The following is a 24,993-nucleotide window of genomic DNA, read 5'->3' as shown; positions in this document are numbered from 1 at the left end:
ACACTGTAATATATATATGTAAGAAGTATTGAGTACATATATATTGTGATTATATATATATATACATTCACAAAGCCCTCTCAACCTTTTTTCTCCTCCTATATTCCCTGCCAACACCTTTAACTCCTCCTCATGATTCACCTCATATAATCGGTCACTTAACTTATTCACTCTATCACTATAATGTCTTTCAGTTACTCCTTTTTCTTGATCCCTACTGACAAGGCCTAAGGCCAGGCTATCATTCTTTCCATATTATTATGACAGCCTTCTGTTCACCAGCTAAATCTTCCACTCCTTTCCTCCAACTTCTCCCGAACACTTTCACCAGTGTAATCTTTCTAAAATATAAATTTCATGTTATCCCTTGCTCAAAGTCCTTCAATGGCACCCTCGTCTGCAATATAAAACCTAAGCTTGTTTGCACATCATAAAATCTCTCTGCCACTCTTCAACCACATCAATTACTCTTCCCCTAAATACTAGCCACACTTAAATACCTCTAAATTCCCTGAGTGATGTACTATTTCATTGCTTTATAACTCTAAGTGGTTCTATTAGAAAGCCCTTTCATTTCTAATCTCTCTGGAAATAAATTCTATTCATTCTTTAGCTTACATATCACCTCTTTTTTTTTTTTTGGCAGGGGAACTGATTTGCTGACACTTCCCAGCATTTGCACTACTGTTATGGCACCCGTGGCACTGTACTATAAGCATTCATTAACAGCATCCTCACTAGACCCTGAATTCCTTAAAGGATCAGTGTTACTCATCTTTAGATCCCAGTAACTTACATAGTGTCTGGTACATAATGAGTGCAGAAAAAACCATCCAAAGAAAAGCTTAAGCTAAATGTGCTCTCCTTTAGTCTATTAGTATCCCCTTAACAAGACATGGTACTCCTTTAGGAAAGCACTGTCTTATTCATCTTTACTCTCCCAGCGTTTTACACAGTGCCTAGTATACAGCAGCCATTGAACAGGTTCTCTTTCCTCTTAATAAATAGTTGAAGCAATCATTCCTAAGTAGTTTACTTAATTTCATTAGCAACCATATTATTAAAGTTTGGTTTAAAAGGAACAACGTAGGCTGGGCACGGTGGCTCATGCCTGTAACCCCAGCACCATGGGAGGCCAAGGCAGGTGGATCACCTGAGGTCGGGAGTTGGAGACCAGCCTGACCAACATGGAGAAACCACATCTCTACTAAAAATACAAAATTAGCTGGGCATGGTGGCACATGCCTGTAATCCCAGCTACTTAGGAAGCTGAGGCAGGAGAATCCCTTGAACCTGGGAGGTGGAGGCTGCCATGAGCCGAGATCATGTCACTGCACTCCAGCCTGGACAAGAAGAGTAAAACTCCGCCTCAAAAAAAAAAAAAAAAAAAAAGAGTTTGTAACTTTCTTTGCAAACATTTCCTACCCCATTCCAAAAGAAAATGTTAAAACATCTAGGCAATAGACAAATTACGTTGTTCCAAACACTTTGCTTTTATTTATTTTCTCTTTAGGTTAAGTCACCTACCTGGTGCAAATGATGAAAAGTTAGTAAATCCAGGTATATTGAAGAGATTTACAGGCTGTGTTGGAAAGCTGAAAGGACAAAATAAACTGGGAGAAGGAGCGTGCGATGCACTACTGCCTCTTTCCTTGCCTCCAGGTTTTTCTGGATGCTGATTTTGCTGGCGCATAAGTTCATTTAGCATTTGTTTCAACCTACAAAGATTTAAGTCAGTAATCTAAGAATCAGTTATATTACCATATATATAAAGTACATTCAGGAAGAATACATGTAAAAAATGATTCAAAAGCATGCAGACAAACTGCTCTGATACTGTAACAAATACGTGCTTGCTCTATAAGGCTTAATTCAGTAACTTTCCCTCTGGAACAAGAAATGAACTTAGTACTTCTGTCCAACAGTCGGTAAAACTATAAGAAAATCACTTTTTTGTTTGTTTATAGCTTCACTGTGGTACAATTTACACACCATAAAATCTGCCAAAGTAAAATTCAATAACATAAATTTATAAAAACAGAAATCCATGGTATTAAAAGGAAACATTAGGTAAATCACCACTTATAAAATTCTCAAGGGAAAGAGAATATCCAAATATGCAATTTGGTCTTGCTCTTTTCTCCCAGAAGCTAACTGTAAAACCTCTGCTCAATGTTAGCTCTTATACAGTCTCAATACTTCTAAGAAACAGATTACCTCTGAACATTATTCTGTTGCCATGTTAGCTGAGTATAGCACTGGTTCAACTGGTGCATTATGAAGTGTACTTGAGGAGATGCAACATTGCTGGGCATAACACTGTAAGGACCCGTGAGAAGAGTTTGTAGCAGACAAGATAGAGTCTATTGAAAGAAAATGTTTGTTAATAGTTACTGATGACTTGAGAAAAATTTGTATTGCTTCAGAAGTTATAAAAATAGAAGAAAAATATACTTTCATAGCAAATTTTACCTGCTGGTCTTGCATCAAAGTCTGACAAATACTGACACTAAAATCAAGCTGTTTCTTTAGCTGATTGATTTGTTCTTGCCATTGTTCTTTCTCTTCTACGTAAGAGAGCTCTGACACCCAACGAAGGTTTTCTTGCCGTTGCATGCTGATATTCTGTTGCCTTGTCTTGGCTAAAGGACGATAATTTTCATCTGCCGAAAAAGGGCAATTGTTCTTCCACCTAACACAAGATTGAAAGCATTAAGTCATCATACATAATAATTTGGTTTTTAAAATACAGCAATAAACTCTGATACTCAGGCCTATGGGCCAATATTCTGTTTTAAATTAAAAGAACATACAAAGTATTAAAAAATATAGAGGGGGGAGAAAGTCCAGATCTTTAGCTTTGTACAATTATTAGTTTTCATTAGTCTCCAGTCTTTTTCATGTATCTTTTTACACAGAAGTGTCCATATAATTAAGTATTCTGCAAAATAAAAATATTTATTATGTCACAAGTACTTTTCCATTCTTCATGCTTTAAGTTCAACCACATAGTATTTCATCAAGTGGAACTACTATATCTACTTCACCATCTGTTATCCATGAAGAAATTTTCAGTTATAATTATTAGTAACAATGTAATAACATCTTTGTTGGCAGACTCTTTTCACTATCTACAATTTGTTATTTTTGCTTAATTCTCAACAGCAGGAGTGAAGACTGATCCAGTTTACCTGGATCTACTGGAACAACATTCTTGTGGTATAATAAAATATCTATCTGTTCTTTGTGCCTGGTTCCTAGCACAGAGTTCCTAAAACCCTTGGAATCTCCCAAGTGATAATGTCTTTTGTTATCCATAACAAGCCCCTTTCAACCAGATCTGAATTTTTGCTAATGAGACCAATCACCAACAGTCAACAATTTTATCAATTGCGCCTAAGCAGTGAAATCTCCTAAAAAACCCTAAACAGAATTCAGGCAGCTTCTGGGTCACTGAACACATCAAAGTGCTGGGGAGAGTGGGACACACAGAGGAAACCATGGAAGCTCTGCACACCTCCCCAACCCATACACTGTCCTAACACACCTCTTCCATTTGGCAGTTCAGAATCCTTTATAAGAAATGAGGAAACATAAGTAAGTGTTTTTCTGTATTTCGTTGAGTTGTTCTAGCAAATAAACCTGAAGGGGATTGTAAGAACTCCCAAATTTCTAACCATGTTGCACAGAAGTGTGGGTAACGTGGGGACCAAGCACTTGAAATTGAAGTCTGAGGTGAGGGCAGTCTTACCGAACTGAGCCCCTTAACTTGTGGGGTCTGCACTAACTCTGAGTAGTTAGTGTAAAAACTGAATTGAGTTGTAGGACATTCAGTTGGCTTGGAGAACTGCAGAAGTGCTTGCTGTCAGTCAAAAAGACCTGAGCCTCTTAAATTAAGCACAAAATTAAAATACTGAAACTAACCTATTTTTAGTTTCCTTTCCATTGTAGGAGTTATGATTCACACTGTTAGAAGGATACACAGAAAAGTTATCATTGGAACTGGCATCTTGCTCTTCTTCCTCCTCTTCATCTGTCCGAACAATTCCTTCAGAAAGGTAACCGTCTTCATCTCCTTCTTCATCTAGTGCACACTGGGTAGACCCTCCCCAAGTTGCCATCGTCCTAGTGATTAAGAGACATAAAACAGATGTCATTCTGGAGATAAGCTAAATACTCTGCCACCTACTATGTGCCAGACATTGTTTCAAACATACATATACATGTCTGTATATAAAATTTCATTTAATCACAATAACTATGCTATGGGTGGCACTCTCCCTATTGCTGTTATATATAGAATATGTTTAGTTTGCCTTCCACAAAACAATTCTTCAAATACATTTAAATAATCATCATATCCCCTGGGACTACTTCCCAAAGCTAAACTACCCTTAACTTTTCCTTGAGGGAGTTTTCAAGATCAGTGCAGTTCAGCAGAACTTTCTATAATTACGGCAATCATCTGTATCTGTGCTATCCAATACAGTAGACACTAGGTACACATGGCTACTGAGCACTTAAAATGTAGCTAATATGACTGAGAAAATAAATTTTTAATTTCATTTGATTGAAATTTAAATAACCACCTATATCTAGTGGCTGCCATACTGGACAGCAAAAATCCAGACCAATGATTCTGAAACCAGATGCTCATCAAAACTATCTGAAGAACTCTGTAGAAGAACAGACGTGTAGTACCCAGAACAGAATAAAATATTGTAGATATAGTCTGATCAGTAAAATGCATATTGGGACTCCAAGAATAGAAGTTCATCTGAGAAGAGAGTATGGCTTGGTGCAAAATTCCAGAAATTCCAGAAATGCCATCTGAGGATATCAAAAGGGAAGGTCATAAACAAATCTAAATTTCAAAATTTTAGATATGGTTATTACTATATAGCTAAATAATTCACTGATCTTATAGATGACCAACTCTTTTAGAAATATTCTACATATGGACATTTTAAACTGAAATCCTAAAAACTAAATTATTATAATAAAATGTTTTAAGATCCTTAAGAACCTTACAAACAGCAGATACTCAATGTAAGCAAAAAAGGGCCTATTTCTGGCCTGACAGAAAAGCACTACAAAATATCAAGCATTTTCTTTTTATAAACTTAACTAATAAGGCTTATACACATAAGAAAATCTGTATCACCATTTTGATCAAGTGCCATAGTAATTTAAGACAAAAGAGAAAGCTGATGCTACGAGAAGTCAGAACAGAAAGTGGCTGGATTCAGTTAAACTGGGTCACAAAGGTGGTAGTTAAATAGTAGCATCACTGAAATAGCAGATTTGTGCTGTGGTGTAGAGGAGAAATGTGGCTGCCTAGCCTACAGGTCAATCTTCGGCAGGTGACATTTTTAGAAAAGTGATTTATGCAGCTCTCTTACTTTTCTGTTCTACTTTGCTGAGGAGTACATAGGTTCTCAGATCCATCACTTCTCAATGACACAGCCACTGGAGATGCAGTTTCAGCCAGACCTTGCCTCCTCTGATGTTCAGCCATCAGAGCTTCAAGCTGCTTTCTTCTCTGTCGCAGCTCTTCCCTCAACATTTCATGTCTTCTCATTTCTGACCACAACTATTTTTTTTAAGAAACCAGAGTTAAGTAAATATTTGGATTTGCTGTAGCCTAAAAGAGTAAAAGACTACTAGTACTGTCAGTATCAACAAAGGTTTCTATTCTCATTCTCTCCTTTTCACACTAACATGTCCATGAAAGTTAAAATAATAATATAGTTATGATTACAAAAAAATTAGCCAATTTTTTTTTTTTTTTTGAGACAGAGTCTCACTCTGTCGTCTGGGCTGGAGTGCAGTGGTGTGATCTCGGCTCACTGCAACCTCTGCCTCCCAGGTTCAAGTGATTATCCTGCCTCAGCCTCCTGAGTAGCTGGGATTACAGGCGCCCATCACTACGCCCAGCTAATTTTTTTGTATTTTTTAGTAAAGATAGGGTTTCACCACGTTGACCAGGCTGGTCTTGAGTACCTGACCTCATGATCTGCCCACCTCAGCCTCCCAAAGTGCTGGGATTATAGGTGTGAGTCACCGCACCTGGCCTATTAATAGAAACAAGTAGAACTCAAATATACTTCAGAAATTATTTAGGAAAAATTATATTTTCTACAAACTACATATAAATAAAATGTCAAAGGATAGGTCTTTCTAACTGAAATGATTACTATTTGCTGCAACTACCCCCCTATATATTTCTGCCAAATATTTACTAACAAAGAACATGGATATTTTTAAAAGATAATTACTTTTTAGAAAAAATTATTTAAAACTTTTCAATTAAAGTTTAAAAATTAAAATGTTTTGTCTTTCTTGTATTATTATAATCTATTACATTTTTGTGTCTACTAAAAAAGGCACAAAGCAGACCACTATTTACAAACATGTTTCAAGGATATTCAGTTTCCTTTCTTGAGATGTGCCTTATTGAAGAAAAAAAAAGGAAAACAAAAGACTAACTCAGGAACAAGAGAGTACAATTTACAATACCTCATTATCTACTACTGAAGAATCTTCAGGCTCAAAAACAGATTTGCTTGTACTGGTCTCGTGTTGATTAACAGTTGGGGTTGAAGTAACAGCTGGCATATATTTTTTGGTGGGACAGTTACCCACACTAGCAGCCGACAGCTAAAAAGGAATTCACAAAAAAAGTTATGAGGAATTAAAGCAATTATATTAATTTCATAAAAGCAGTTACTTTAAATATGGCACTAAGGCTCTAGTGCCATATTTAATCTGCTATCAGACCCTGATTGCCATCATCATCGGAAGATAACTTGAAACAAGAAAACAAAGATGAAAACACAAGCTGAGGTTGACAAACACAAGACCTCAGAAACAACAGAAACAACAGGGATAAAACATAATGGAAAATTTTGTATCCTTAACCCACCTTTGCAACATATTTCTCTAGACATTATTTAGATTGGAGATAAGGAGAGAAAAAGGATTAGATACAGTAGGAAAGGCAAGGGTTTAGAAAATGAACACAGTTGCCCTGTTTTCCTTTCTTTGAAAACACAACCTAACTAAAGATAAAGCTAGCCAATAAACTCTGGGAAAATATCAGAAGGAATTATTATCCCCTTCCCATATTATTAACTGATTATTTGACATCATCAAAGATATCTTATTTTCTGTTCAATCTCAAGACCCATGTATAGGATACTAGTTAATAAGCAAAAGTATATACAACTTACTCTTTAAACCACATACAGTTATTTTCCTTAGATATCTTATGGTGGCTTAAAGATTTTATTATATTATTTCAGACCAGTAAAAGATGGAAATGCTGGTCCATAACTGCAAAAGTCAAATCAGAATATTTTAACATAATAAACAGTTATGAGTACACACGTTCTGAATCTATGGCCAGCCAGCCCAATAAGAATGAAAATAATGAGTCAATTCCTATGTGCTGTCTTTTACACTGTAAACGTATAACCCCAACTCTTCATTAGTTCATCCACTTCATTAATCACAAAATTACTAGATATAATTCTGTCACCTTAATACTAGAAAAGAGTAGTTTCTTGCGCCTGTAATCCCAGCACTTTGGGAGGCTGAGACGGGCGAATCACGAGGTCAGGAGATCGAAACCATCCTGGCTAACACTGTGAAACCCTGTCTCTACCAAAAATACAAAAAATTAGCCAGGCATGGTGGCGGGTGCCTGAAGTCCCAGCTACTCGGGAGGCTGAGGCAGAAGAATGGCGTGAACCTGAGAGGCAGAGCTTGCAGTGAGCCGAGATCACGCCACTGCACTTCAGCCTGGGCAACAGAGTGAGACTCTGTCTCAAAAAAAAAAAAAAAAAAGAAAAAGAAAAAAGAGTACTTTCAGTTGACATCAGGTTTTAAACATCTTTTTTCAGACAATTAGAAATAAATTTCATAATTACCTGTAAGTCAGGGCATGCCGTTTGCAATGCTTGAATTTTCTCCTGAATGTCAATCAGTTTCTTTCTTTCTTCCTGCAATTGTTTTAGCTCTCTCTGTTGCTGCTGTAGTTTAGCCTCATAAAATTTCTCTCTACAATTAAATCGACATTGTATTTATGGACTCCAATAAAATGTGATGAAGCATTAGACACAACATAACACAGTACCTAGCTGAGCACCTTCTCCAAAACAGGCACTAAATTTTTATTATATTAAATGAAGGCCAAAAGCTTAACATACCTTGCCTTTTCATTTACTCCAGTATCTTTCTGTGTTTTATTGGCATTTCCTCTAGTGTTATTCGAATTTTGCTTGGTGTCTTCTTCTGCTGGGTAGAAATCATCCAAATTTGATGCATTGGCAGAGATAACTCCTTGAGCTGCATCATCATCCTGAAAGAGCATCATTACATTAAAACAATCTTGATACCTAAAGACATTATCCAATTCATACCTTAGTAAATACCACTAGTCTGTAAAATTTACATAAAAAGATTAAAGCAGTAAAGAAAGCACGTTTGTACACATGTGTACACGTGTTCAATATATATTTGTTTACACACGTTTGTATTTGCATACATGTTTATCTCACCTCAATAACTCTTCTTATAATTGGGAAATTTGGAAAAGGCCAATTCCAGTAATGGTTAAACAAGCTACGGTATATCAATAAAATAAAACATAATCAAGGGTGTGGAGAAATGAACTCTCACATACCACTGCTTAAAATATAAAAAATACATATAGAAAAATATGAATACATATCAAAAATTCTGTACATATAGAAATATAAATACATACGGAAATACATATAGAAAATTGCTCTCTAGAAAACTAATTGTTCTAGAGACCAATTAAGTTGTGTCCTTTAAAATGTACACCAACTGACATAGTAGTTCCACTTCTCCAAATCTTTCTTAAAAAACACAAATGCACAGAAGATTGTGCAAGTATATTCTTTGGTGCATTGTTTCTAAATAGCGAAAGATTGAAAACAAGTATATAGTAACTGGATGCTATTATACATTAACTAAATTAAAGTCTATCGATATACTGAAAACTATACTGCAGCTAAAAATAACTATATGTACTGTGTATATATATGTATGCAGTATTATTTATATTTTATAATTATCATATTTGTGTTTCTTAATTACTTATATAGAACTATACTGACATGAAAGTTCTCTGAGACAATGTGGAGTGGGGAAAAAAGGAAAGCTATAAAATAATACTTAGTGTATTATATATACAGTTTGTAAAAACAAAGAAACATACCACAAAACGTCATGTATTTTTTTAAAAATAGGTGCAGAGTGATGTACCTAACTGCACAGAAAAGGCCTAGCAATTTCAGTGAAGAATAGGATTATTAATGGAGGTGAAGACGGAATTTATTAGTAATATGTACTTTTTTTGCCTGCAATCTGAGCACTTTGGGAAGCCAAGGTGGGTGAACTGCCTGAGGCCAGGAGTTCAAGACCAGCCTGGCCAATATGATGAAACCCCATCTGTACTAAAAATACAAACATTAGCCAGGTGTGGTGGTACACATCTGTAATTCCAGCTACTCGGGAGGCTGAGGCAGAAGAATAGCTTGAACCTGGGAGATGGAGCTTGCAGTGAGCCAAAATCATGCCACTGCACTCCAACCTGGGTGACAGAGCAAGACCTTGTCCCCAAAAAATAAATAAATACAAATACGTACTTTTTTTGAACCGAGAGAGCACGCTCACCTTTTACTTGAGTAATTCAAAGTACATAGCATTTCAAAAGAAACTGTTAATAAAACTTGAGTTTTTCACTCACAAAAACCATTTTATATGATTTATATATATATACACACACAATACCTTTATAAATGTGTTAATAGTTACACAGTAATACAATTATAGTTAATTACATATTTATACAATTATAAGTGTAGGCATATTTTGTGTTAATAGTTATGTAACTATAATTGTATATTTTTACATTTGTATAAATATACAATTGTACATTTATTAAATTATAGTTAATTGTGTAACTATAATACAAAATATGTATAAACTGCTTTTTAAAATTTATGATTAATAGTTCTAACTTTAACCTTACTGAATAAGATAACATGGTTTTTCTTTTATATACAGTAGGTTAAGATCGCAGGCTCTGGTATCAGGAAGTCTGAATTCTGGATTGGACAGTCATATAAACTTTGGCAATTAAGATCTCTTTAACCTATTTAATATCTACCTCATTGAGATGCTGCAAGTTGTACATAAGGCCAGAGTTGTCAGCAAAACAACAAAAACAACAAAACCTCTTCTGTTTTTGTAAATAAAAACAGCTATATTGTTTATAATAAAATAAAGCTATATTGGCAAATAATCATTCTCATTTATGTATTATGTATGGCTGCTTTTGCATTGTGAAATTGTGACAGATACTATATCGCCACAAAGCCGCAACTATCTAACCAACTCACTCTTAATTTAAAAAGGTTGCTGACCTCTGACATACAGCATGTAAAGTGCTAAAAATTTAAACCTCACATATGATACATAAATGTGTATTAGTATAATTAAACCAAAGTAATTATCATACACAAATTTTACTTAAGACGGTACTATTTGACAAATAGGTTTTTAAAAGACCAAGCAATATTTACCTGTACCATAGCAACAAGATCTTGTAACTGTCTAAGTTTCTGTTTTGCAGCCATAAGTCGGTTGATCTTTTGTTCAAATTCAGCATCTTCTGGATGCTCATCAACCAGACTGCTCCTGTGACTAGATAATGAAGCTCCACTGACTCCCTCCTCTTCTGCTTCTTCCTCCTCCTCCTCATCATCTTCACCTTGTGCAACATGAATCTCCTGTTCCCCTTCTCTATTATATCGACAATCTGCTGAAAACATGTATAATTAAAATCAGTAACTTTTAAAAGAAAGAGCACACATGAACGAAAACCCACTTTGTAAGAATAACACAGCAAAATTATATGTAAATACAGTCAGTCATACCTAAAGAAGGAGGCACGTTTAGAGCCCTTATGTTGGCAGCAGATCTGTTGTTAATTTCACAATTAGAATTAACTGTTCGCCCATCTCTATTATTAGAAACACATTGTGCATTACTATGACTATTTACTTCATTCCAAGTGGAAGCTACTTGTGGATTTCTAGAAGAAAGAAAACAGCCTGAAGTCATTTAAGGCACAAAAAAAGAGAGAAAGAAATCCAAGTTTAGAACTGCTAATAAAATAACACCAAACCAAGCACATTGTTGGCTATTCCATTTAAATTCAAAGTGAATAATCGACTCCTGCTTTTCATTAACTTCTGCATATGTGCTATTTAAGTAGAAAAACATCTGAAAAAATGAAAATTACACCTAAAAATAAAAAGACAGCAAAATGCTAAGTTAGATACATCTCATGATTTACTCGAATTCAATCTAACAAAGGGCAAATTTACTGAACTATTGTACTCCATACTTCCCTATTCATCTTTCTTCACAGGGCAGAGATGATTACACTGACCAAAATAGTAGAAAGCTTAAATAAAAGGCAAATAGTAAATACTATAATGAAGTATTTTTGTTCCCACATTAGAAGTATCAAGATAGAATGAATATGCTGGAAAAACATCCCCAAAAAAGTTCTTACCGAATGTTAGTAACAGGCTCGGAATTTTCATGCTCAGAATCATATTCTGACTCTTCAGTTTCTTCATCTTTCCTGTTTTCATTCACAGCATCTGTCATCATGTCTGATGTTTGTTCATAATAATGAACTAATTCTCTTAGCTCATTCAATCTCTTTCGAACTTCATTTAACTTCCTGATAAACAAAAAATTTATGTATAAGATTTACACCCATTTTAGCAAAATAATACAGACATTATTTTCATATAATAGCAGCTAACACAAACAAAATCTAGACCTAATGAAATATCCACCTAGTGAACTATCCAGGGGGTATGACTGTAAAATAATGAGGTTAATGCCAAGTACAGCTTACTCAAAATCTCACATTATTTTCTTATGCTGTGTTAGGGACAAAAGTGTAAGAAAACCAGTTTCAATTTAATTGTTCATTTTAAGCAGGTGTAAATCTTAATAGCAGAAAACCTGATGTCAAAAATATTTCTAGTTTCTCAAGTATCAAAAGTGTGAAGTACTACTAAATACTACCTCTCAGGCAAATCAGGTATACAGACATTACTGAGCATGTATGGAAGGTTCTTGATTTGTCTGCACATATGAGATCTATACACTACATACTACGTTTACCAAAAATAAAAATTAAGTTAGCTGAGTTCTTACTGTAAGTGCCAGGAACTGTGCCAACATTTTTTAATGAAAACATATTTATCAACAGGTATATTATTATCATCCCTATTTTGCAGATGAGGAAATACAGGCTTAGTAAGGCTAAGTTATTTGTACAGGGTAACACAGCCTTGTGTGATACAATTTCAGGGCTGTCTGATTCTACAGCCTGGTCTCTAAACCATCTGAATATAGAAATATTTTAACTGTAATCTTATTTTTGATCCTCTTTTTGAAAAACAAGAAAGTAACATCAGTTCACAGAAACTATGTTTCATTACATCTCTTAGACAACTCAAATTATGCCCACACAACACACACACGCCTCTTCTACCTATCCCTTAAGAATGTTTACAACAATATTAAATAAATCTCGTTTTGCCAGAATTTTCAACACAAAAAAAAAAAACAAAAACAGAATTTATCCCTATTATTTAACTTCATTTAAACAATGATTATAAATGTTTTACTGGAGTTTTTCAGATGGATTGAGGTGGCCTTCGTTTTCACTCTCATTCTGAGATACTAGAGAAGCAGTAGGATAAGGAACAGATGATGTGAGGCTATTGGATTCTCCATTGACAACCGGTGCCAAGCCTACAGAAGCAGAGGGAGCTGAAGTACTTCTCTGATCGACACTCCTTTGTGGAGAGGCTGAAGAAGGCACAACAAAAAAAATTTTTTTTTAATCACCAGTTACCATAAACAAACACATACAGTTGGCTTGGATATTGAAAACCAAAAAGTAAAAATCATTAACAACTTAATTTCTGCAGATTTAAATTTCAGAAACTTGTTTATTAACTTACTCCACAATTAAACACATCAAAATGCACAAAGACTTGTTTACCTCTTTCTTCCACAGGTTCTATCACCTTTACAATATAACCACTGGGTTAAAACAGAAGGAAAGAAAAAAGATGGAAACTGACAAGAATAATGATATTCTACCTTGGAAAACTAACTAGAGGAGTACTCTAGTTAGTTTTAACTAACGAGTAAACTTGGTAACTAACTTGATAAACTTGGTTCTAGGTTAAGTTAAACAGGGCCACTATGAATCATGTGCAGTACTCAATCTGTAATCTTTATAGGGTAGCTCTAGCTGATTAGGTCTTCATCAGTTTTTCACACCCACAGATCAGGGGGATGTTACATCTGGACACCAAGAAGGAACTTTTCTTGCTCCAGGAGAGAAAGAAAAGTGTTAAAGTGACTGTGGTACCTCAAACCATGAAATATTAAACAGCAATAAAAACCTGCTATTTAGATAATGGCTAATCCTCTATGGTCCTTGAAATAAATTTAATTACTTTCTATTTAACTTCTTTTACTATCAAATATAAATCATGCTTTCAAGAGGAATTAAAGATTAAGAATCTTTGCACTTCTCTACCTCCTACCATTTCAAAGGTGCTGTCATTTACCAGTATCTTTCTCAAAGGAACCATCATTATTTGTTGCTCACTTTAGTACCACAATTCCTGTAGGTGGTTTCCAGCAGTCTCCTCATTCTATTCCTTGACGAGTCTACCTTTTGCTACTGCTCTCACACTGCTTCCCAGTGAGGAAAAAAATAGGCTTTAAGAGTCATCAGTATACGGAGCGCTACTTTATGCATACAAAACTGACCACAAGGACTTAAGCGCAACTTTCACATGTTAAGTTTTTTTTTTTCTTTTTTTTTTTTTTTTTTTTGAGATGGAGTTTCACTTTTGTTGCCCAGGCTGGAGTGCAATGGCACGATCATGGCTCACCACAACCTCCGCCTCCCAGATTCAAGCGATTCTCCTACCTCAGCCTCCGGAGTAGCTGGGATTACAGGCATGTACCACTACGCCTGGCTAATTTTGTACTTTTAGTAGAGACGGGGTTTCTCCATCTTGGTCAGGCTGGTCTCGAACTCCCGACCTCAGGTGATCCACCCGCCTCGGCCTCCCAAGGTGCTGGGATTACAGGCGTGAGCCACCACGCCCAGCCACACATCTTAGTTGTATTCATGTGTTTGTAAAGGATAAAAACTGGGATTATACTCTAGAGGAGAAAGAGACTAGCAGAAGTCAGAGAAAAGAAAGGAGTATGTTTTAGGACAGGAATAGTAAGGTTCTTTTGTGGGTGGAAAAGAAAAAGGAGATAGGTGGAGAATAAGGACCAGAGGCTCCAGAGACAATGGTTTTGTTATTTTTAAATCCCTCATCTTTTCTTTAATCAGATAGCAGCTAGAATGTTTAAAGACTAGTTGGAAGTTGTCCCTACTGACTTCAATTTCTAATGCTTGAGCCTCTATTACTATTTGGATATGAGACAGCGGCCATGTTTGAAAAGGTATTAGGAGAGGAACTGAAGACTAGATCAGATTTAAACAAAGAAGGTTAAACACGTGTGGAGCAAAAAAGATAACTCCTGCAGTTATACCTGCTTGAGATGATTATTTATATATTTTTAAAAAATGAATATAAATCCAGCAGTTGGAAGTTCTGGGCTCTCAAGACTAAACCATATATAAAAGTTTTTCATAGTTTTGTTGTTTTTTTTTTTTTTTTAATAAACACTCTCTATGTTTCACAGTTTTGGGTTTTTAAATCAAAGTACTAACTGGATTAACTTTTCTTTAAGGGAAAATTTTGAATGTTAAGAAACAAAGTATTAATATGTCCACGTATCAAACAGTTGCCTTCTCTTCTACCTTTCCCTTATTAAAATCCTACTAATTTTTCAAGGTCCAACTTTATTCTTTCCCTTTTCTGAATTATAAAACTGATTTATCACCTATTTGGCTTTCATATATATTGGCTTGTAACTTAGAAACTTTTCATATGCAAGTCTTAAGTCCCTACAAATATTTTTGAGGAGCTATGTGTTCATTCACCAAATACTAAATTTATTATGTGACAGCATATATACTTGTGTGTCTTATACCCAATACTGCTGAACCAGATTTACTCACATGATGAATTGTTAAGATGCTGATCTCGAAGTGTATGAAGTTCTCCAAGCAATTTGTCCATTTTTTGTTTCTTTTCCTGTAGCACTCTCATTTTGCTAAAAAGTTGGACTTTCTCATCAGGTAAACGTTCTGAAGCTGATGGATTCCTGCTCTGGGAAACCTCCCTAGTTAATGAAAGACTTTCTGCCTGTCTTCTATTGTCTGGAACAGCTGGAGGCTTATTAAAAAAACAACAAAAAAGAAGAATTAAGACTAACGCAATTAAATGCATTCTCATTTTTTAAATGCATAAATATTCTTTATAAAGAGAAAGAAATATTTGCTAGGCTGTGCTGGTAGGGTAAGTATATACCCTTACTATTCCCAAATTAAATACGGTTTCCTGATATGCCACTATTAACATATGAAGTCATCCCTCAGTATCCGTGAGGGATTGGTTCAAGGACCCCTGGGGACACCAAAAACAACAGATACCCAAATCCCTTATATAAAATGGTGTAGTATCTGCACATAATCTACACACATCCTCCTATATACTTCAAATCAGCTCTAGACTACTTATAATACCTAATACAATAAAAACACTATGTAAATAGCTGTTATATTTTTAAATTTGCTTTTTAAAAATTGTTGTGTTATTTCTCCCCCCAAAATATTCCTGATCCATGGTTGGTTGAATCCATGGATGTGGAACCCACAGATACTGAGAGCTGACTCTACATAGTTTTAGAGACACATGACCACACAGAGGTCTTGGATTCACTAGACATCAGTACTTGAATCAAAAGTAATAACAATGCCACGTTATATAAAATAAACCTTCAAAAATCTCATTCTCTCTCTTGCCTTCTTTCTAGAACTACCACTGTAAACTTTAACTTCTTAACCTATCAATTTTTCCCATCACTTCTCTCTCATGTTCCTTTATTTATTTATTTATTTTTATTTTTTATTTTTTTGAGACAAAGTCTCACTCTGTGGCCCAGGCTAGAGTGCAGTGGCGTGATCTCAACTCACTGAAACCTCCGCCTCCTGGGTTCAAGCGATTCTCCTGCCTCAGCCTCTCAAGTAGCTGAGATTACAGGTGCATGCCTCCACACCTGGCTAATTTTTGCATTTTTAGTTGAGACAGGGTTTCACCATGTTGGCCAGGCTGGTCTCAAACACCTGACCTCAAGTGATCCACCCGCCTTGGCCTCCCAAAGTGCTGGGATTACAGGCATAAGCCACCGCACCTGGCCTTTTTTTTTTTTTTATTTTATTTTAATTATGAAACTTTGCAAGAATCCACTACGGCTTAGGAAATCATATAATGAATACCTCCCATTATGCTTAGTCAAATTTTAAGGATTTTCCCATATTTGCATCAATTATTTTAAGAAAAATGTAACATTACAGATTTAACTAAAGCTCTGTTTGTACCCTTTCCAATGTGATTACCCACTCCAAAGGTAACCCCAACCTGGAATCAGGCATCTACCATTCTCTGCATGTTTTTATTTTCTAATGCCTATGTATACATACATTAAAAATGTAGACTTTTTTTAAAATAAGGTAAGTGGGATCCTTCTTAAACTTGAATTTTGTATTCATTAGCAATGGCTTATTTACTGTAACTGCTATAAAGAATTTCACTCTATATAAGAATTCATTAGCCCATTTCTGTTAATGGACATTTGGGCTGTTTCTGGTTATTTGCTATTAACACAGAGTTGCCATGAATATTCTTCCATCTACCTCCTTCTGAACATGCGAGTTTCTCTAAAGTAGGCCCCAGGTCTACCAGAAGAAATTTACTAGGTACTGCTATATAACTCTCCAAAGTGGTTGGGCCATATTCTCTCATTTTCACTTGGTCAGCAAGAAGACAAGAGACACTGCATCTTCAATCATACTCACTTCCAATGGAGAGGCATTAATTCATCCTTTCTTACCCAAGGCCCCCATACTGAAAATCTACATTTATATCACTTACAAAGTGCATCAAATTATAACACTTGCTAACTCTCAAATTAAGAACTTTCTTAAAATTGTTAGTAAAATATTCCTTCAAATGAGAATTCCAAGGCTGTATAGAATCCCACGTATCTAGTCGAAGGACACAGATTTAAAGCAAAGTCTTAATGGTTGTGACCATTAAGTCTTTTAGACGAAAAAAGAATACATCATCCAGTAGCATACACAGAAAAACTTCATTAATCACTTCCTTCAAAGTAAACTCTCCTGTAATTTAGTGATTCTTAAAGTATAGTCCCCAGGCCATTAGCATTGGACTGAGACGAGGAGAGGCCCACCCCAAATCCATGAATCATAATTTTGGAGGTGGGGGGGACCCCACCAATCAGAAACCTACACTGCTCAACAATCATGCCAGGTGATATGTATGCTCACTGAAGTTTCTGAATCACTGTTCTAATTAATGTGATTTTTTAAACTCAACTATACTAAAACATCTAGGTTACCTGAGAATCACGAAGCTGATTATGAAAACGCTGAATTAAGTCATTCAATTCTTCATTTAGTTCAGATGTGATACTGACGCCAGATAAGCTACCTGCAGTTTCTGCAACAACTGGAAAGAAATTAGTAACTACTGATTAATATAAATAATCAAACACCTTTTTTAATCTCTGAGAAGCTAAAAATAAATTTAAAAAAAGAATTTAAAAAGCTCACATACGTAACCTGAAACTAGTTAACAATCCTATCTATCTGCCAACAATCATTTTATTAGAAGTTACCACCTAACTTAAAAATAAAGGGATGGTCACAAAACTCTGGTAAAGTGGTTCATCTTTTCCTGTCCCAACATACAAGGAGGGTTACTATTACATTCCAATTAATAGTAGTGACTCAGTGGAGCAGGTCTAAGATCAGTGGGGAGTGAAAGGGAAAGTGATAGTGTAAAAAAGCACAGCTGATTCTGACAGGTTTCAATCTCCATGTTCTTGAATAGAATCAATTCTCTGGTAGAGGGGCCGGCAAACTTTGCTTAAAGGTTGAAATAGTAAATATGTTAAGCTTTGTGGGAAATACAGTTTTTGTCTCGACCACCCAACTCTGCTTTTACAGGGTAAAAGCAACCACAGACAATGTAAGCAAATGGGCATGGCTGTGTTCCCTAAAACTTTATTTCAGGCAATGAGCCAAACTCAGCTGACCATAGTTTGCTGACGCCTGCAGTAAAATGGATAATTTATTGAAGTGGCTGTTTGTGATACAAGTCATACTAAAAGACTGTGGTTTTTATCTTCTTAAGTTAAAAAAAATGCCCCCATATTCATAAAGCAGTTTTGTGACAATAATTTTCATGATAGTCACTGTTCTACTAACAAATAACTCCATCCTTAACCTCACTTCTAACTCTCCAACTCTAAAACAGACATTGGTGGCCAGGTACAGTGTCTCACACTTGTAATTCCAACACTTTGGAAGGCCAAGGTGGGCAGATCACTTGAGCGCAGGAGTTCAAGACCAGCCTGGGCACCACAGTGAGACCCCATCTCTACAAAACTACAAAAATTAGCCCGGCGTGGTACAGCACGCCTGTAGTCCTAGCTATTCAGGAGGCTTGGGGGAGAGAATCACTTGAACCTGCGAGGCAGAGGCTGCAGTGAGCCAAGATCACGCCACTGTATTCCAGCCTGGGTGACAGAGCAAGATCCTGTCTCAAAAAAAAAAAAAAGATGAAAGAAAAAAGACAATCAGTTATAAATTGCTTCTCTTTTAAAGGAAAACACTACCTTTTTTCCACTGAGAACTGAGAATTTCAAGGCTATATAGAATTCTATACGTCTAGTCAAAACTCTATGCTGAGAAGAAAGAAATTACAGTACTTATATGTAACTTGTTAGTTAAATGGTGAAAGGCACACTCTTTGAGGTAACATAATTATCCCAAGATAATGTCTCATATACCAGATTAAATACTGTAATTGTAGCTTTTCATGGCTTTTCATTAGTATGCCCCTGCAAAATCTCATAAATACAAGACTAAATTTGTTTTAAAATTACTAAGCTAAAATTCTTTTTGAAATAGTATGAAGTTCAAACTCATGTGCATTATACTCCTATTCTCTGACTCATAATAGTATTTTTTAAAAAGAAATTATCTGCTTACTTTCAAAAGTTCATATTCAGAAAAAGAAACAAGACCCCTGACCTAGAATTCAAGAAATGTAATTCTGCTAAAATTCTATATAAATCTAGGCAAGTCACAAACTCTGCAGAGTTCCTTCTCTATAAAACAGAAATAAGAATTAAAGCTCTGACTAACCTAGAAATCTCTGATGATCAAAGGACATTATGCAAGTTTAGAGATTAATATTAACTACCAAAGGAAAGCTTTTAAATCTGATATTCCAAACTCGAAAAATATTTAAAAGGTTAGTCATTAACCAAACTAGTATTAGTCATTATGTTAAAGAATTTTAATTATCTTTTCCTAAATTATCTGTTTCCTAAATATAAAAGCTAATGGTACTTTAAATTTTACAATGGAGAAATGGGGACAAAAATCTTCGTAATTATTACTATATACAGTACTATATACAGCTATATCATTATTACAAAAGAGTAAGTTATTGACCAGGCACGGTGGCTGACACCTGTAATCCCAGCACTTTGGGAGGCCAAGGCAGGCAGATCACAAGGTCAGGAGTTCAAGACCAGCCTGACCAATATGGTGAAACCCCGACTCTACTAAAAATACAAAAATTAGCCAGGCATGCTGGTGCGCGCCTGTAATCCCAGCTACTCAGGAGGCTGAGGCAGGAGAATCATTTGAACCTGGGAGGCAGAGGTTGCAGTGAGCCGAGATCATGCCATTGCACTCCAGCCTGGGCAACAAAGCAAGACTCTTGTCTCAAAAAAAAAAAAAAAAAAAAAAGAGTTAAGTTATTTGAAAGTCATAACGTTCCTTGTGAAAATGCAAACTTAAATTAGGTATAACAGGGATTAGACAGGTGAGCCAGTGGGCTAGGTTTGGACAGCAGAATAAACTGATTCACAACAGGGTAGCCTCAGTGAGAACCTAACTCACTCGCAAAAACAAAGCGCTCAAAGAAGAGAAATTACTACTAAAAGCAGACGGTGGGGGATAGACTATTAGAAAACATAACTTAGTTTTGCTGAGTTTTAATAACTAATCATCTTCTTTTTCAATTTAACGAGAAACTAAAATAAGTTTGAAGGTGATGATAAACGTACAAAATTAGAGTCAATACTAAGAAATTCAACACAACTTTCATCTAAATCACACATGGCTATGAGGAAAGGAGGAAGAAAATTTCTGAGTCTTACGAAGAATGTATACACTATAAATATAGTTCTAAGGAGCTAGCATATACAAAAGGATACCTAATTAAAATAACAGCTACTAGCTACTACTAACCTTGAAGGTTAAAGATACTTTATAAATTTACTCACTGCCTCACTTAAGGTTTTAACCCTTTCTTGGGAGGCAAGCAAAGAATGACAATCGTAGCTGAATAAAATAGAAAAAAAGGAAATATACGCATCACGAGCCTTATCAGTCTGAGGTACAAAAACAAAACTACAGCCTGTCTCTTTTACCTCTTAAGGGTACTCTCTGATGAAAAGGAGAGCGATCTGGCTGTCTGCATGGTATAGTATGATGGCCAGGAGTTGTCCCTGCAACCTTTTCTGCATAACCAGAGAAAAGCACAGGAAAGTATACGCCTCATATGAAGGTTTCTAAACTAGACAACAATCAACATCTCATTATGTAATAATCAGCATCCATCCTGCAATACAATTATGTATGAGTCTTCCTTACAAAAAGAATATTCTCAGACTGTGACATACCAGAATCATCCATCACTGCAATAGCTTGCTCTGCTTTATGTTGCAGAGCTAGAAGTGCAGCCTGCCGTCCCTGTAGAGCTCTTAGTTGTTCCTGCTGTTGTAACATTCTTTTTAATAAATCATGTTGTTTCTTCAAATTTTCTATCTCTTCCATAGGCTCCTGCTGAGGATCTCTGGCCTGGAAAATAAGACCAACAATACTTGTATCTGACTATTAAAATCCATGTTGCAGTTTCAATTATCAATGGCAAAGTATACACATTGATAACAAATTATTAAATATACAACCCTAAATATAGTTTTAGTAGACATCAAGAAAAAAGAGTAAGAATAGAATGATGACACAGAGATATATATAGCCTGCCACTTAAGAGGTAATTTCACAGTAAAAAGCTATATAATCAATGGCTCAGCAGGAATAGGAATGAACAAAAGGAAAAGAAAAAGATACACAAAACATAAAAGGCCAAGAGGGACAGACACACAGAGACACACACACACACACACACACACACACATATATACACAGACACTGAAGAATCTAGGCCCCTACAGAAAAGGAGCACATTATACTGGGTTAATGACCTGAAAGTCTTGTAATCCTAGCACTTTGGGAGGCCGAGGCGGGCAGATCATAAGGTCAGGAGTTTGAGACCAGCCTGACCAACATATGAAACCCCATCTCTACTAAAAATACAAAAATTAGCCGGGTGTGGCGGTGTGCACCTGTTATCCCAGCTACTCAGGAGGCTGAGGCAAGAGAATCGCTTGAACTCAGGAGGTAGAGATTGCAGTGAGCTGAGACTGCGCCACTGCACTCCAGCCTGGGTGACAAAGCAAGACCCCGTCTCAAAGAAAAAAGAAAAAAGGAAAAAAAAAAAAAGACTAGAAGTAATATTTAAAAACAACAACAAAACCTAGAAAGCAGGCACACCTACTATTTCTAACAAAGGACTGAAATTTTAAAAATACATTTTTTATTTGATAATCTTATGTAAAAAGATTTAAATTTAATCACATCATATTATCAGACATCTAAGAAAATAACGTATTTTATATTCGTTATCAAAGGCATCATTATTTTCCTCTTAAATTATGCTCATTCATCTGAGTCTGATGACATAAAATGGAAGTAACTACTTCCAAATTCCTCGAAAATGCTAGGAGGTTATCATCTAGTCTAAAAGTAGAGGGATGGATTAAATAAGTGGCACTTACAAAAAATGATGAAATTTTAAGTGTTAATCTTAAAACTATTCAAAATGTAATCCAACAAGAAAATGGAAAAGCCAAGCAGAGACAAATTTAAAAACAACCTGGAAACAATACATTACAAGCTAAATTATACATCGAAACGTATACCATAATTGTATTTTTCATCACCGATTTACCTTTTAAAAAGTCTTTTATTTTAAAAGTTGAATGATTTTACCTAATATTTACATAAAATATTTCACTTTTGTTTCACTTAGTCAATTTTAAATTTGTACTGCTAACAAATTTTTGTCGGGTTATGTAAATTTCAAATAAATAACTAAAGAGAGCAAAGAAGTTCAAAGATTTCTTTTGAAAGTAAAAATGCACTGATCTACACTTGCTATGTACATTTGATTCCCAGAGAAATTATGGAGCATGCAGATGGGCTCAAAAGAAACTCCCTTCTGGGTGACATCCTTTACAATACTATATAAAAATTTCTTTACCCCAAGTAGAAGTCCTCAGTATTGTGAATGAGCATGAGTAACTATGGTTGATATTTTACACTGTGACTTGGAAATCCATAAAATTAATAAGTAAACAAATAAGTACATGGCAAAGAGTTAAATATTCAAGAAAGTTATGATCAAATAGGAAGTTGGCTATAATTAGATTATTTCATGTAAACATCAGAGGTGCCTAGTCAATGCCTCTCTATCCTAGACTATCTCTAGACTTCATGAGCACGGGAAACAAATAGCCTACCTGGATCTTGGTAAGCCAATATTTATTAGACGTTTTTCTGTTGTCTTGAACCTCTAATAAACTGAAACTTTTAACAAATTAAGTACTGTTTACTCAGTTCTCTCCTATCCTATATAAGGGGAGTTACCTTGTAAATATTTACATCCATTTCCGTGGAAATTCATCCTAGTCTGGCTTATTTCCAGACAGTTTACATCATTAGGAAAAAAAAAACTTTGAAGGGTAGGGATAATTATCAATAGCTAGCCCTCTCAGAATGCAGCAAAAATAATTTTATAATGATTTCATCAAAGTCAACGGTAAAATGTAAAACCAAATCAAATAGGTACAGATATCAATGGAAGGAGTAAAACAAAATCTCTCTAGGTTGATCAAATACTCCTCTAGCAAAGCATAAATTATAATTAGGAGAAAAAAATTATGCAAATGAGAAAAAAGCATACTTTTTAAAAAGTTCTTTAATCCTTATTAGTCACAAAACTGTGATAACCTAATCATAAAGAATTCTAAGCTATTAAACACAATTATCTTCAGATTTCTCACTAATCTAAAAATGAATTCTCAACAATTTTCAAAATTAGTGAAATATTACTACTTAATAACTTTCACATTCATATAAACAACATTTCAGACTGATGCTCAGAAAAACTGAGACAATAGATGGGAGTACAGCCTATGACGAAATATACAGAAGGGAGAAAATAAAAACATCTAGGTAGGAGTAAGAACATACCAGGAAGATGGCACCTGGAATAGAAATCCAAAAAGGATGCTAGGTGTATATTAATTCTTCAAACACATATTTTTCTTTAAACTTTTTTTGAAAAAGTCACTTTCACCAACTACATTTTTAGTTTACAGATTAAAAAAATAACTTAGGCATCAAACCCTGAGTTGTAAATATGTAGTAGTCCAATTTCAGAGAACCCTCAATCTTCCTTTCCTCTACTCAACTAAGGTTCTCCTAGTAATTATTAATGGATCCAAATGTATTTTGACAGCTTCAGGTAATTATGTACTTCAATTTCTTCATCTGAAGGTTGAGGAACTATAAGCCTAGAGAAGATAAAGTTGTGACTTATCCAGTGTCACAGTTAAGGGAAATCAGGTTCTTAGGCTCTAGTCTTCTTTACGTCATACTATCTGCTCCAAATTATGTGCTGGGTTCTAAATACAGAAGTATAAGACATCATGTCTGAAGAACCATAGCTTGTTTAAAAGACAGGGCAATCTCACACGAAGTAACTAGCAATGATGAAAATAATGGCAAAACACAGGTACAAAGTACAAAGAAAGCTTATAAATTTTAAGAGGTGAGATTAAGCTGGGGGCCATGAGTATAGGAAAACAATGAACGCTTGGCTACTTGTAGAAGGTTTTCTTTTGCCTTCTTCTGACATCTTACACAAGATGTCATTATGTCTTAAAATATTTCATAAAGTGGAATGTGCCCTTGGTAGGCAGCTCTAGAATATCAATCATTTCATATCATGCGTTAAGTCTCAAGGTTGCTTTCAACCTTGAATCTCATGTAAGACCCTCAACTGTGTTTTCCACTATTCTAACAGAATACTACATTTTGAAAAGATTCTAAGGAGGAAACAGGGGTGGGGTGGTAAGAATGACAGTTCCTGCAGAGTAGAGAAAAAAATAAACACAGGTGGTAGGAATTAAGATTTTTTCCCCTGAAGAAATTAAAATGATTTTACAAATAGAATACTAACAGAACAACAATGAGACAGCCTTAAGAATCAAGAAAGCCAAAATGAAATAAACGCCAAGAAGAGAATTCAAAAAAGAATAATAATCACTTATAAGGATATTATTCAAAGAAACCTAAAAACAGAAAAGTGGTTTTTAAATTATATGTAATGCCTTAAGAAAAAAAGAACTGGCAGATACTGTATTAACTGTTAACTCTTAAATTTTGCTTGTCACTATTCAGAAGGATTAAAGAGAATAAAATTCCAAAGGTTACCT

The 24,993-nt window shown here is 35.2% G+C and overlaps 1 protein-coding gene across 50 annotated transcripts in view; it reads right to left on the bottom strand.

Moving 5' to 3' along the window:
• Positions 1 to 24,993, bottom strand: part of PCM1 (pericentriolar material 1) — a 101,107-nt gene that overhangs the window by 55,223 nt on the left and 20,891 nt on the right. For 31 of the 50 annotated variants that reach the window (XM_055348858.2, XM_055348855.2, XM_055348869.2 and 28 more), the window contains 15 exons: positions 21,052 to 21,229; positions 17,689 to 17,798; positions 15,227 to 15,443; positions 12,750 to 12,933; positions 11,615 to 11,788; positions 10,971 to 11,128; positions 10,617 to 10,852; positions 8,211 to 8,362; positions 7,932 to 8,061; positions 6,520 to 6,660; positions 5,403 to 5,593; positions 3,925 to 4,125; positions 2,473 to 2,692; positions 2,218 to 2,363; positions 1,528 to 1,718 (listed from right to left, as the gene is read on the bottom strand). In XM_055348858.2, the coding sequence (XP_055204833.2) occupies positions 1,528 to 1,718; positions 2,218 to 2,363; positions 2,473 to 2,692; positions 3,925 to 4,125; positions 5,403 to 5,593; positions 6,520 to 6,660; positions 7,932 to 8,061; positions 8,211 to 8,362; positions 10,617 to 10,852; positions 10,971 to 11,128; positions 11,615 to 11,788; positions 12,750 to 12,933; positions 15,227 to 15,443; positions 17,689 to 17,798; positions 21,052 to 21,229 (2,629 nt within the window). Of the gene's footprint in view, positions 1 to 1,527; positions 1,719 to 2,217; positions 2,364 to 2,472; positions 2,693 to 3,924; positions 4,126 to 5,402; positions 5,594 to 6,519; positions 6,661 to 7,931; positions 8,062 to 8,210; positions 8,363 to 10,616; positions 10,856 to 10,970; positions 11,129 to 11,614; positions 11,789 to 12,745; positions 12,934 to 15,226; positions 15,444 to 17,688; positions 17,799 to 21,051; positions 21,230 to 24,993 lie in introns of those variants that run through there. The other 19 variants (XM_055348850.2, XM_055348862.2, XM_055348867.2 and 16 more) reach the window with 2 other exon arrangements.

Source organism: Gorilla gorilla, chromosome 7 (assembly GCF_029281585.2).
Source record: "Gorilla gorilla gorilla isolate KB3781 chromosome 7, NHGRI_mGorGor1-v2.1_pri, whole genome shotgun sequence".
Taxonomy (NCBI): domain Eukaryota; kingdom Metazoa; phylum Chordata; class Mammalia; order Primates; family Hominidae; genus Gorilla; species Gorilla gorilla.
Note: the sequence above shows the minus strand (reverse complement) of the source record. Positions and strands in the feature narration are given on the sequence as shown.